Genomic DNA, 13,585 nt, shown 5'->3' with positions numbered 1-13,585 from the left:
AATAACACTAGCTACCCATTAGATTGGCACAAAATGAAAAAAGGTGAAAAATGAAAAAATGATGAAAAAGCCGTCATTGCTATTGAGTGTGTAAATCACGTAGCCACCTGGGGAAGCAATCTTGCAACACTTGACAAGTTGACTGTGCCCATGCTCTACAAGCCAGAAGGTCTACTCTTGATTACATTCCCTAAAAAAAACTCTTGCACCAGCAAGAAAGACATAAGAATGTTCATAGCACTCTAACTTTTCATAGCAAAACTAGAAACGATAAACAACCTATCAATAATACAGTAAACTAATAAGTTGGATATTTATGTGACTTAATATTATAGAGCAAAATGAATAGGAGAGAACGACAGCTACATGCATCAACAGAGATGAATCTCACAAGCAATTCTGAGGAAAAAAACAGCCATTAACTGAAGAAAACCTAAAGTATGATTGCTTACTTTCAAAAATATATAAGAAATAGACAAAATTATTATTTAAGGATATAACTTGCTCTAAAATTATGAAGAAATGCAGTTAAATGACCCAAAATTCAAGATGGTGGAGTAAGGAGAGTGGGATTGACACACAAGGAGCTTAAAGGTACAGTAACATTCTATTTCCTAAATTCAGTGGCAGGGACAGGGCTGCTCTGTACGGTCCTGCATGTTGTGCACAGCACCAGGAGATGCCATTCACGTGGCTACAGCCTGCACAACTGAAGATGTGGCTGTAGTGGGATGATGTGTGTTTGTTTCATTGCTATCCTTTAAAAAATACACATACATACATATTCTCTTTGGCTGTATGATATATTTTCCAGTTAAAGACAAAGAAAAAAATGGCAAAATATTAATCTTAGAAGCTTTTTTGAAAAGTTGAGTAAAAAAATTTATTTGCATACTTATAGATATCTTTTAATTAGACTGCTTTCTTATGACACACAAAAAAGCATCTAATAAATAGGCATTAATTTCATAATTAGAAATAAAATGTTATTTAAGAGAAAAGAATCTAATTTTATTTTAGGAAATTATAAATCAACAATACCTTTTATCAGAGAAATATGTTTTAATGTTAACCTAGGTGATGATACCTTGCAAATAACCACTGAACATACCATGGCATATCTGCTATTGGAACACTTGGATACAGTTGGGAAAAAATGTTTTGTTGTTGTTAGCTTAGTAATCACTGTATACAAGAGCAATTTATCACTGAAACAATTCCATCCACTGAGCCGAAGAGGTTTAGGACTACCATTGTTAGATTAAGAGGCAGTGTCAGTGATGGACCAGACTGTGGACCTGAATGTGAATCCAGTTCTGTCTCTCATGAGCTGTGAAACTTTAGACAATTACGAAACCTCTCTGAGACTGTTTCATCATCTGCGAAACTGAGATAACCGTAACTACCTCATTTGGTTATTGTGAAGATTAAATGAGATAATGCCTGGTACATAGTAAGTACTCAATAAATATTAGCTATAATATAGTTGGTTAATAATTGGTTGTTATTAAATTTACTAAATTTTTAAAAATAGAAATAAAAAGAGGGAGGGAATAAAAACACAAACAAGCCAGCAAACAGGCCAAGCTAGTATATACCCCTTAAAATATCTTCACTTAAAATTTTTCTTTGGCAATGTTCAGTTTTTCACTTCCACCCTAGAAGACAGACATTACGTATTTATTTGTGTTCACATATACAGCATATGTTAAAGGAGTAATGTGATAAAGGGTAATTCCTAATAAAACATTCAGAAGAATGGTAATCATGGGAATCTTCAAAGCTATTACTTTCCAAACACTCAATGACAGAAAAGCCTTAAGATCTGCTCAACCTGGAAACAGGGCAAAGGAAATTTCAACCTGTCTAAAGGTTAGAACAAATTCTCAACAAGTGGCCTTCTGGTTTCAACTGCTTATGTCTTGAGCAATATATGGGGCAGCTGTCAACACCCTAGTATGTCTAAATGCCTGTTTTCTGTGTGTCTACTCTTCTGCCAGGGCGGGGAATGTCAGACAGAGGCAAAAGTGCAGAGTCCAGTTTCAAAATCTTTCCTATTCTAAGAAACCACAGCACATGAGAGCCACACATGGGAACCAAAAGTCTGAGACGTTTTAAATCAAAAGAAACTGTCTCATTAAAAATGACAACAGAGATTTCTAACGTCAAAATAGAGTCTACTTAATTCAGATAAAGCTATTATATTTCCTTACAGTTATGCAGGGAACTCAGGCGAAGTAGTTTATGGATATGGATTATCTGAGAAATTCACTTAGATAATCCCCTTTCAGCATGCTCGTAGTGGGCAGCACATTTATTTCATAAATAAACCCAGTCATTTCTTCTGCCTTGGTAACTGCTACTCTGACAGAAATTGCAAATAAAAATAAGTTTTAACCCATTAGAAATGTTTACAGTCATGGAAGATCCCTGGGGCTAAATAGGTGACTCTAAAGCTACCCTTAGAGTAAATCTTTTTTTATAAATAAAACTCATTTTGGGCCGGCTCTGTGGCTTAGCGGTTAAGTGCGCGCGCTCTGATGCTGGCGGCCTGGGTTCGGATCCCGGGCGCGCCCCAAGGCACCACTTCTCCGTCCAGCGCGAGGCCGAGTCCCACGTACAGCAACTAGAAGGATGTGAACCTATGACATACAACTATCTGCTGGGGCTTTGGGGGGAAAAAAATGAATAAATAAAATCTTTAAAAAAAAAAAAAACTCATTTAATAATTGCATAAGTAATAAGTGCTCATTGTATCAAATTTTCAAAATGAAAATGAAAGTATAAAAAATCCCAACAACACACTGCTAGCATCTGGGTATATTTCCTTCTTGTACATATTTATGGGGAAAATACTAACTATGATTTTTTTGTGTGTGTGAGGAAGATCAGCCTTGAGCTAACATTCATGCCAATCCTCCTCTTTTTGCTGAGGAAGACTGGCCCTGAGCTAACACCTATTGCCAATCCTCCTCCTTTTTTTCCCTTTTTCTCCCCAAAGCCTCAGTAGATAGTTGTATGTCATAGCTGCACATCCTTCTAGTTCCTGTATGTGGGACGTGGCCTCAGCATGGCCAGATAAGCGGTGCATCGGTGCGCACCCGGGATCCAAGCCCGGGCCGCCAGTAGCGGAGCGTGTGCACTTAACCACTAAGCCACAGGGCCGGCCCCAACTATGATTTTTAATGGTTAAAAAAATTCATTCTACAGATTAGTGGATCTCAACCTGCAGAGTACTCAAAAGGCCACTTGGGCTGATTCTGAATGAGTGTATCAGGGTGGGACTTAGAAATCTATTTTTTTAGCAAGCCATAGGTAGTTCTGCATCAAACTTTAGTATGGAAAAATTAGAATTTATTTCCCTACTGTTGTACATTTATTTTGAAAATTTAGACTTTTTACAATTATATACATCCTGATACATAAATCTTTATGGGCAGCTTAGATTTCTTCCCAGAAACAAAATTTTTGTTCAACAGCTATAAACGTTTTTTAAGGTTCTGGATATATATTGCTGAATAGAGGGCAAGTCTTTGGAAAGCAAGTTATGCGTTTGAAATATGTATAATTAAAATGTAACTATTTAAAGAAAAGGTTTTTTCCTGCTTTATTTTGTGTCATAATTCTGATCTGTCTGGAATTTATTTCTGTTTAGATTTAGTAAGGGATCTAGCTTTATTTTTGCCCCTAAGGTAATTGTCCCAATAACTTTTCCTGCTGATTTGAAGGACTTTTTTATTTACTCATCTATCATATTTATATGTACACAAGCCATTGCTTGGTCTTTATAGTTCAGTAATTCCCAACCTTGCCTACACATTAAAATTACCTTGGGGAGCTTTTAAAATACAGCAAATCCTGAACCCCATCTGACGTCAAATAAAGCAGAATCCGTGGGAGTGGGGCCAGGCATGGACAATATTTTTTAAGGCCCAAAGTGATTTTAATGTACAGCCAAGGTTGATAAGCACTACTGTAGTTGGCAGCATTGACCTCTTTGCCTGTTCCCGTGCCAGTATCACATGAATTTGATTTCAGATAAATTCAGAAGTCAAGTCCTGCTTCCCATCCCACACACACACCAAGAAAAACAAAACATTTTTACGAGAATAGCATTTAATGTATAGATTAATGTCTATTTTGTCTTCCCATTCAGGATTGTGGGGTATCACTTATTAGGTCTTCTAAATTTAGTAAAAATTTAGTTTTTTTCATATAAGGTCTCAATTCTTCTGAGGTTTATTCCTCGATTTTTTTTATACCTTCTATAAATGAGACTTTTAAAAAATTTTCTACCCAACACATAGGAACACTATCGCTTTTTAAAAATATATGTATTTTACATTGTTACATTAATAATCAGTAGTCCTAGTGTCTTTCTCATTGATGCTCTAGGGTTTTCTAGGTGAACAATCATATTATTCATATAACAATTCTTACTTCCTTTTCAATACCAACACCTCAATTCTTAATGATTAGTGGGACCTCCAGATAATACTGAGTCATTGCAGTAATAGTACACACCCTTGATTTGTTCCTATTTGATGACTGTGATATAAAGTTAAGGTAGTTTTACTTTATTCTCAGCTTCCTAAAAGATATGAGGAAGGAATGTTGATTTTTATCATATAACTTTTCAATATTTTTGTTGAAACAAATTTTTTGAAACAAATTTTTGTTGAAACAAACATTTTGTTGACACAAACAAATATGTTTGTTCAACATATTTGTTTTCACTTATAGACGACATAGTGAAATACATTCATTGAATGCCTCAGTTTGAACCACTCATATTCTGGCAATAGACTCTGTTTGTGGAGTATTGTTCTAGTTCTTTTTTTTTTTTTTTAAAGATTTTATTTATTTTATTTTTCCCCCCAAAGCCCCAGTGGATAGTTGTGTGTCGTAGCTGCACATCCTTCTAGTCGCTGTATGTGGGACTCGGCCTCAGGATGAACGGAGAAGTGGTGCCTCGATGCGCACCCGGGATCCGAACCCGGGCCACCAGCATCGCAGCGCGCGCACTTAACCACCAAGCCACAGGGCCGGCCCTCTTCTTTTAATATACTACTGGATTAAATTTGCTAATATTTGGTTTAGAATTTTTGTATGAAGATTCATGAGATTGGGGTATAGTTTTCTGTATGTGTGCGTGTGTGTGTGTGTGTGTGTGTGTATTTAACTTGTCTAGTCTTAAAATCAAGTTCTATTAGCCTCATAAAATGACTGGAAAGATTTCCCTCTTTTTTGCTCTGCAGCAATTTATATACCTCAGGAATGAACTGTGCCTTGAAGACCGGTCAAAATTCTTTAGCAAAATATCAGAGTCATTTCTTCTGTGGTCATTAATCTATTTGGGTTTCCTATCTATTTTCATAATTATATTTTTGTTGAAAATGTACAGTTTCCTAGATAATTGTCCAATTCATCTAGATTTCCAAATTAGCTAAAAGTAGTTCACAGAATTCTTCTACAAGTTATTTAGCCTTCTGTGTATCTGTGCTTACATTCCTTTTATTTTCTCTAATGTTTATTTGTATTCTCTCTCCTTTTTCTTAGTCAGAATTGCCAGAGATTGTTGCTTACTTTATTAATCTTTTTTTTTGGTGATGAAGATTGGCCCTGAGCTAACATCTGTTGCCAATCTTCCTCTTTTTGCTTGAGGAAGATTGTCACTGAGCTAACACCTGTGCCAATATTCCTCTATTTTGTATGTGGGATGCTGCCACAGTGTGGCTTGATGAGCAGTGTGTAGGTCTGTGGCCAGGATCCAAACCTGGGAACCTTGGGCTGCCGAAGGGGAGCACATGAATTTAACCACTATGTCACTGGGCCAGCCCCTTCATCTTTTTTTTTTTCCCCCACTTGTGAGGAAGATCAGCCCTGTGCTAATATCTGCCAATCCTCCTCTTTTTTTGCTGAGGAAGACTGGCCCTGGGCTAACGTCGGTGCCCATCTTCCTCCACTTTATACGGGATGCCGCCACAGCATGGCTTGCCAAGCAGTGCGTCGGTGCACACCCGGGATCCGAACTGGCGAACCCCAGGCCGCTGCAGCAGAGCGCACGCACTTAACTGCTTGCACCACCAGGCCGGCCCCTTAATCTTTTTTTAAGATGGAAATAATTGCTGATGATGCGGATGTGTAGTGTAAAGCAATCTGAAATTCAAACAGGCGTAATTTGAAGAAAATTAAAAATTAATATCATTCTAAAGTTAAAATCCAAGGTGGGTCCCATCAATTTGGGGAGTGAGGATGAGTGGAGGTAGAAAGTAAATAATAATATGCTAAATGTCTTTATTTTTCAGGAAGGGCAAGTTAGAGATAATTTTTGAAATTGGTAAGAAAACATGCCAGTATGTTTGCTTAAAATTTAAAGAAGAACTTCTGGTAAAACAATAAGAACGCCGAATTTCCAGACCTGTAGAGAAAGGAAAGAAAGGAACATAGAAAATTGGATTGCTTGCAAATCAAAAAACAGAAGGTTACAGAAAGAACAGACAATAAAGCCTGATAAATAGCATAAAAGTAGATGACAGGTGGAAGTAAACATATAGAAAATAAAATTAGACTCATTAAATAAAACAAAAGATGATTTTTTAGCAATTTATCGATCAGACTAAAAAGTGCACCATTTTAGATATATCAACAAATAGAAATTAGAGAACATTTTAAACCAATAAAAGTGCATGATTAAATAAAGACATTCTCAATGATATAGTGAAATCTAATAAATTTTTCTTTGTTTTTTTTAATAATTAAGGACTGTGTCATCTATAGGAAAAAGGGAAGGGACTTCCCAGCGGGCTACATGCACGTAGTAATTCATAGCTGAGAACTTCAAAGAGACAACAGGCTCTAATACGCTAGTCATTAAACTGGGTGCCAAGCGCTCCTGGGAGTAGATGATGCCTTTCTAAGGGATACATAGGCTTTAAGAGAATCAGTATTCAGATCCTCAAATTCCATGTGTATCTCTGCTCCTAAAACTGGTCTTGTTGAAATCAAGATCAACTTCTCTTTCAAAATTTCCTTTCTTCCACATCACAAAAGAAAGGCCTATCTTTCCCTCATCCAAAATCCTACCACAGTGCATTGCTCCAAGATTTAAAAGCCTCTAAAATGGCCAAAAGAACAACTCAAAATATATGATAGCAATGAAGCCTCCTTCAACCAAGTACCATACACCCAAGCCATCAATCTAAGTAAGAAACGGCAGGTTTGGTCAACTTTTATTTCCTATGTTTAATAATTATTTATCAAATTTTATTTTTTGTTGTTGTTATTGTCTTTAATCAGTTGTGTACCACAAATCATAAAATCCAGAGAGGAATTCATTAGAAGAATTTAATTTCTCTCTCTCTTGCTCTGTCCATGTGTATACACACACACGCACTCGCACACACATTTTTTAAAGCATAATAACATTAGGATTCTTTGGGGAAAGAAAATTTAAAATACAATTTCAAGGAGAAAAAGGAACTATGTAAAATTTCTGAAGGTCAAAGAAGAGCTTGTTCATGCATTTTTTAAACGGATGACAGAGTATCAAATCACTATGATACTTATATTCCATTGGATGTAATTAAAAGAATGAATTAACTGTTCTATTTTTAAATGTCATATACAAATATGCCAGAAATTAAATTTTTGCAGCTATTTAAATGTCATATAGGGCCAGCCCAGTGATGTAGTGATTAAGCTCACATGCTCTGCTTTTGCAGCCCAGGGTTCACAGGTTGGAATCCTGGGTGCAGACCGATGCACTGCTCATCAAGCCATGCTGTGGTGGCTTCCCACATACAAAATAGAGGAAGATGGGCACAGATGTTAGGTCAGGGCCCATCTCCCTTACCAAAAAAAAAAAAAGAAAGAAAGAAAATAAAATAAATGTAACATAAAAATTTAATATACTTAATTTTAGGTCTCCACTAAAACAGTAAGGGAACATCATTTTTTAAATTCTTTAATTTTTTTAATTCTTTAAATTCTTTACTCTAATAAACATGAAGTTCAAGAACAATGTCATATTGAAACATATGCCAATAGATTCACACAAAGTTCAAATAGAATGGAATTTCCATCATAGCTATTTAGTCTATCTTAATGAGTTTGATATCAACACCTTCTCTCTGAACCATCTAAAAACAATAAACCCATATGCTAGACTTTGTCAGACATTATGTAATACATCATTAAATAATGGCTTTTACTTTCTGTGCACTCTAAGCATACCTGGATTAGTTACTGTTCACATTTCCTGGTTTTTGTTACTTAATTTCTGTTTTTCTCATTATGAAAATGCTTTCTAATGCTATTTCGATTCTCATTGTTTCCAAGGACTAATTCTCAAGTATGAGATAGCTGGCTGGGGGACAGATCTCTGGAATTCTTATTAATAAGGCTCAAGCCTTTCCACAACTTACAAGTTTTCTAGATTGATTTCTACAAATGCTTTATTAAAGATTGTTAACAATTCAAAGTAGATATGGGGAAAAAGATCCCCTACTCTAGTCACATACCTGTTTACCACTATATAACTACATGTTCTTATGTGAAATATATGTTCTCAGTAGGAAATTATAAAAACACTCAAGTTTATTCAGATTGATTAAATATCTAAATGATTCTCATTTAAATAGTACTATTTGATTGTAAATTGTAGATGGTGCACTACAAGATGATTATCCAATTTGTTATAATAACATTAAATTACTGATTTACTTATTAAGAGACTTTAAAAAACAATTACAAAGTAAAATATTCTTTCAATGCTTTTCTTGATAACTGTTACAGAAACATTATTGAAAATTGCTTCAAACTTGGTTCACTTAATCTATATTGTTTCTCACCTAAATTCACCATTTGAGTTGAATGTAAAATGGACTAAATTATGATAAGTAAAATGCAATAAAAAATGTAGAAAGAAATCAAAGTGAAAATGCATTGATGGATATGCTTACGAATGTTTTCCCTTCTTAAACTTGGCTTAGACACACAATTCGAGGATCAAATTTGATCTTTCCCTTTAAATTTCCCTTCATATTTCCAAAGGTAATACTAGGTTTCCTGGATCACCTCTATCAAAAAAATTAAGTATGGCCAAGAAAACAATATACTTTAATGGCTGATTTTTGATAAGGAAATTCACTGGGAATGTAATGTAAGAATATAATTTTTTTTCCAAATGGGGGAAGGAGTGTTAGAAACATAGTGGGAGTAAAGGAATCTTAAATCGTTGACTAAATTCACCCAGGCGTCTAATGTAGATTCTTCCTACCTTCCTCTACCATCCCATATTTTGAAAGCTGAAAATCTATATCACACACCAAGTTCGAATACTGAAAATCTATATTACAAATAATGGACCCACTGACCATAAAATTATTGGAATTGCAACTAGGTCCAAAACTGAGCAATAAATGGAAGTAGTGTCTGAGTAGCCAAAAACAAATTCTGAATTAAGACTTTAGAATAAAACATTTGAACTTTTATTAAAATAGGAATACTTTTAAAAATGAAAATGTATTCTGTATAGGAATAACCAGTTACATTTATCCATATTTAAGATACACATAAATGTATAATTAATGATATATTTTAAAATCCAAACCACTATTAGTAATCTACTACGAGCTAGGCAATTTATGTATATGAGCTTAAATTTCATAACCCTCTAAATTGTAACACGTTCTATATATTTGTAACTCCAAAATCAATACTTGCTGTGCTTTCATAGTCGTTTATAGACATGTGCAAAGTCTCCAAAGATTTGAGTTGCCCAGTTGAGGTCTCAGAAGAAGATGATCTGTCTTTTGATTTCAGCTCTCAAACTGTGAACAAGTGTCCTTTTTCCAGTCTATTTAGTGCCACGTTTTTTGCACCATAACTCATGCCTAAATGAAGCCTATATAATACATGTATTTTCTCCATAAGGCACATCACAGCCTTCTTGTGCTTAGGAACGCTAACACTAGGCTTAGGGGCCATTTTAAACAAAAATCACCAACAAAACAGCACAAAAACGAGGGGGAAAAAGGTACTAATAGACCACAAAAAGGATCAGAGCTAAAAGAAGAAGGCAGAGCATCGCCTTGTTCAACCTCAGCCCTAGAAGCAGTGGCGCAGTATTTGCTAATTCAGTGTTCACCGTTCACTTTAGAGAACACAACCACTGTGAATGAGAACCAACCACAATTTCAATAACTCTAGAATCTCTTAAGAGGCTGCAAAAAACATAAATGACAGAGAAAAGGTTAACACCTTTGCCTGATAGAAGCAGTATTATGAATAGTCAAGAGTTATTAGACTATTGGCTGTTAGATAAAAGCTACATTTCTTAGGTAACGCAATATATATTTCTTGTGAGACAACAGAAATACTTAAGTAGACGCTACTTAGTATTTCTTTATAAATCTGAATCAAATCAGTATGCTGCCAGTATTTTCAACTGCATCACAAAAATTAATTTAGGTAAGAAATAACTCATTAGAACAGGTCTAAAAAGTCAGAAATGTTTACCAAGTAACCATCCAAATAATTAGGTTTTCCTTACTTGTAGCCAAGCTGGCGACAGATCACAGCTGCATCCTTATCAGTCCACCCATCATCACAAATAGTTCCCCACTGGCCGTTGATAAAAACCTCCACTCGTCCTTCTTTCTTATTTTCTCCATCCATCAGTCTAATAGGAAAACCTAAGTCATGATTCAAAAGTATTAGAAAAGCCAAAATAAGCAAACTGATGTTAAAGCAAAAGCAGGAGAGACTTTATAAAACACAATTCATTTTTTAAATCAACCATAAAATCATCTGGGCAATACAAGAGAGAAAGAAAGAGAGGAGATATCAATAAAAAACTGTATCTACTTTTGCAGCATCTTGAAGCCTTGAAGCAGAGAGCTCACTTGCTCAACTCCGTCTTCCTAGCACTCGGAACAGTGCCTGGCACATAGAGGGCATGCAACAGCTGTTTGCTGAATGAATGAGCAAATAGCACTGTAAAATTGTGAATGGTTTTATTACCACTAACTTCTAAATAGTAAAAGATGTTTACTTAGACTCATTTTTGGCTCATATCTGTTCATTTATCCTTGAACATAGGCAGATATTTATACTCCAAAGCTTAGATTTTTAGGCAGACATAAACAGATATACGCTTGGCATGCATAGGTAACGTGAATGCCAGAGGAAAAGAAAGGAAGGGAGCTAACAAGGACAATTTCCATCGCAGGCTTCCTACTGACTATTGATTCCAAAGGAAGGATTCCAAAGGGCGGTCTTAAATCATAAAAATTACTAAGATTTAAAAGTTGAATGGGGAGGTCATGTACAGCATGGTGATTATAGTTAATAATACCATACTGCATATTTGAAAATTGTTAACAGAGTAGATCTTAAAAGTTCTCATCACAAGAAAAAAACAATGTAACGTGACACATATTAATTAGATTTATTGTGGTGATCATTTTACAATGCCAACAAATATAAAATCATTATGTTGTACACCTGAAACTAATATAATGTTATACATCAATTATATACCTCAATTTAAAAAAATGCTGAAGCTAGGAAATAAAACATAATAATAATTAAAAAATAAATAAATAAATAAAAGTCATTATATTTAAAAAAAGTTGAGAAACTGATCTCTAGCAAATTGAGGTTTATTTAAGTTATGCAAATGAAGTGATTTGTAGAGTTTCACATATCTCTATCAATAAATATGGTGGTGTTTAATTGAAAGCCTTCACTGTAGCTTGCATACTGTCATGGGTTGAATTGTGAGGTTGCTACGGTGGGCCCTAATGCAGTATGACTGGTGTCCTTATAAAAAGGGGAAATTTGGTTACAGAGATACACAGAGGGAAAATTATATGAAGAGACATATGGAGAAGATGGCCATCTACAAGCCAAGGAGAGAGGCCTAGAACAAATCCTTCCCTCACAACTCTCAGAAAGAACTAATCCTGCCAACACTTTGATTTTGGACTTCAGAACTGTGAGACAATAAATATCTGTTGTTTAAGTCACCCAGTCTGTGGTACTTGGTTACAGTGGCCCAAGCACACTAATATACATACTTTAGGTTACCTAGTTACTAGAAGGGTCTGCAGCTTCAGGGCCCCTAAGAGTTACTGGTAAGGATTTAGGGAATACAATGAAGCATGGTGAAATTTTGGAACTAGGGAGGTAGAGCAGGCAGCTGATGAACAAAATCCCAGTTTATATATATGTTTAAACCAACTGAAATTATTAGATTGACATTTGTTAACTGAAAGAAAATACTGTCGGCAAGACGGACACATCCTACTCTGATTCTTCTGATCCATTTTACTTCTCCATCCTTCTTTGTTACCCCCCAGAGTGTGGGCTCTCTAGTTTCTGTCCTGATCATACGCACTTCGTGGGACAGGCATCATCATAGAGTCAGCAGAGCAAAGTGAAAATCAACAAGTGTTTATGGAGTGTCTACTCTATGCACTGTTTACAATCAGGTAAAAAGTACTTGGGAGTTTAGCTATGTCACAAAACTCAGTGTAGTTGAAACTTTACATTTCTTATTAATGTATCTAAAATTGTGGGGTTCCTTGTAAAAGGAATAAGGTGAAAAGTGATCCTCAAAGAAAAAAAAATCCAAACAGATAAAAATCTTTCCTTAAAGTTTTCAATTTTTACATTTTTGGATCTTTGGTTCAAAATTAAGAAAACATATGCACATGGAATTAGATCTCCACATTGCATCTTACTTTTTTTATGGGCAGTTTTTCATATACCAGAAAAATTAAAATGAGGAAGTCTTTTTAAAGCCTAAGTTGCATGCTTTGTAAAATAACGTGTACAATATTTCTGAACCTAATTTTAGCCATTCATTTTATTTTATTTTTTTTGTTTATTGCAGTTTATAACATTGGTTTATAACATTGTATAAATTTCAGGTGTACATCACTATACTTCTATTTCTGCATAGATTACATCATGTTCACCACCCAAATACTAATTACAACCCATCACCACACACATGTGCCGAATTATCCCTTTCGCCCTCCTCCCTCCCCACTTCCCCTCTGGTAACCACCAATCCAATCTCTGTCTCTATGTGTTTGTTTATTGTTGTTATTATCTACTACTTAATGAAGGAAATCATACGGTATTTGACCTTCTCCCTTTGACTTATTTCACTTTGCATAATACCCTCAATGTCCATCCATGTCGTCACAAATGGCTGGATTTCATCGTTTCTTATGGCTGAGTAGTATTCCATTGTGTATATATACCACATCTTCTTTATCCATTCGTCCCTTGATGGGCACTTAGGTTGCTTCCAAGTCTTGGCTATTGTGAATAATGCTGCAATGAACACAGGGGTGCATGTATCTTTACGCATTGGTGTTTTCAAGTTCTTTGGATAAATATCCAACAGTGGAATAGCTGGATCATATGGTAGTTCTATCCTTGATTTTTTGAGGAATCTCCATACTGTTTTCCTTAGTGGCTGCACCAGTTTGCACTCCCACCAGCAGTGTATGAGAGTTCCCTTCTCTCCACATCCTCTCCAACACTTGTTGTTTCCTGTCTTGTTAAT

The 13,585-nt window shown here is 35.4% G+C and overlaps 1 protein-coding gene across 5 annotated transcripts in view; it reads right to left on the bottom strand.

Annotated features, from left to right (window-relative positions):
• The window catches only part of PRSS12 (serine protease 12), a 77,836-nt gene that overhangs the window by 22,666 nt on the left and 41,585 nt on the right, over positions 1-13,585 (bottom strand). For all 5 annotated transcript variants that reach the window (XM_004426547.3, XM_087437691.1, XM_087437690.1 and 2 more), the window contains one exon: positions 10,556-10,697. In XM_004426547.3, the coding sequence (XP_004426604.1) occupies positions 10,556-10,697 (142 nt within the window). The remainder of the gene's footprint in view (positions 1-10,555; positions 10,698-13,585) is intronic.

Source organism: Ceratotherium simum, chromosome 12 (genome assembly GCF_057802395.1).
Source record: "Ceratotherium simum simum isolate JZ-2026a chromosome 12, ASM5780239v1, whole genome shotgun sequence".
Classification (NCBI taxonomy): domain Eukaryota; kingdom Metazoa; phylum Chordata; class Mammalia; order Perissodactyla; family Rhinocerotidae; genus Ceratotherium; species Ceratotherium simum.
Note: the sequence above shows the minus strand (reverse complement) of the source record. Positions and strands in the feature narration are given on the sequence as shown.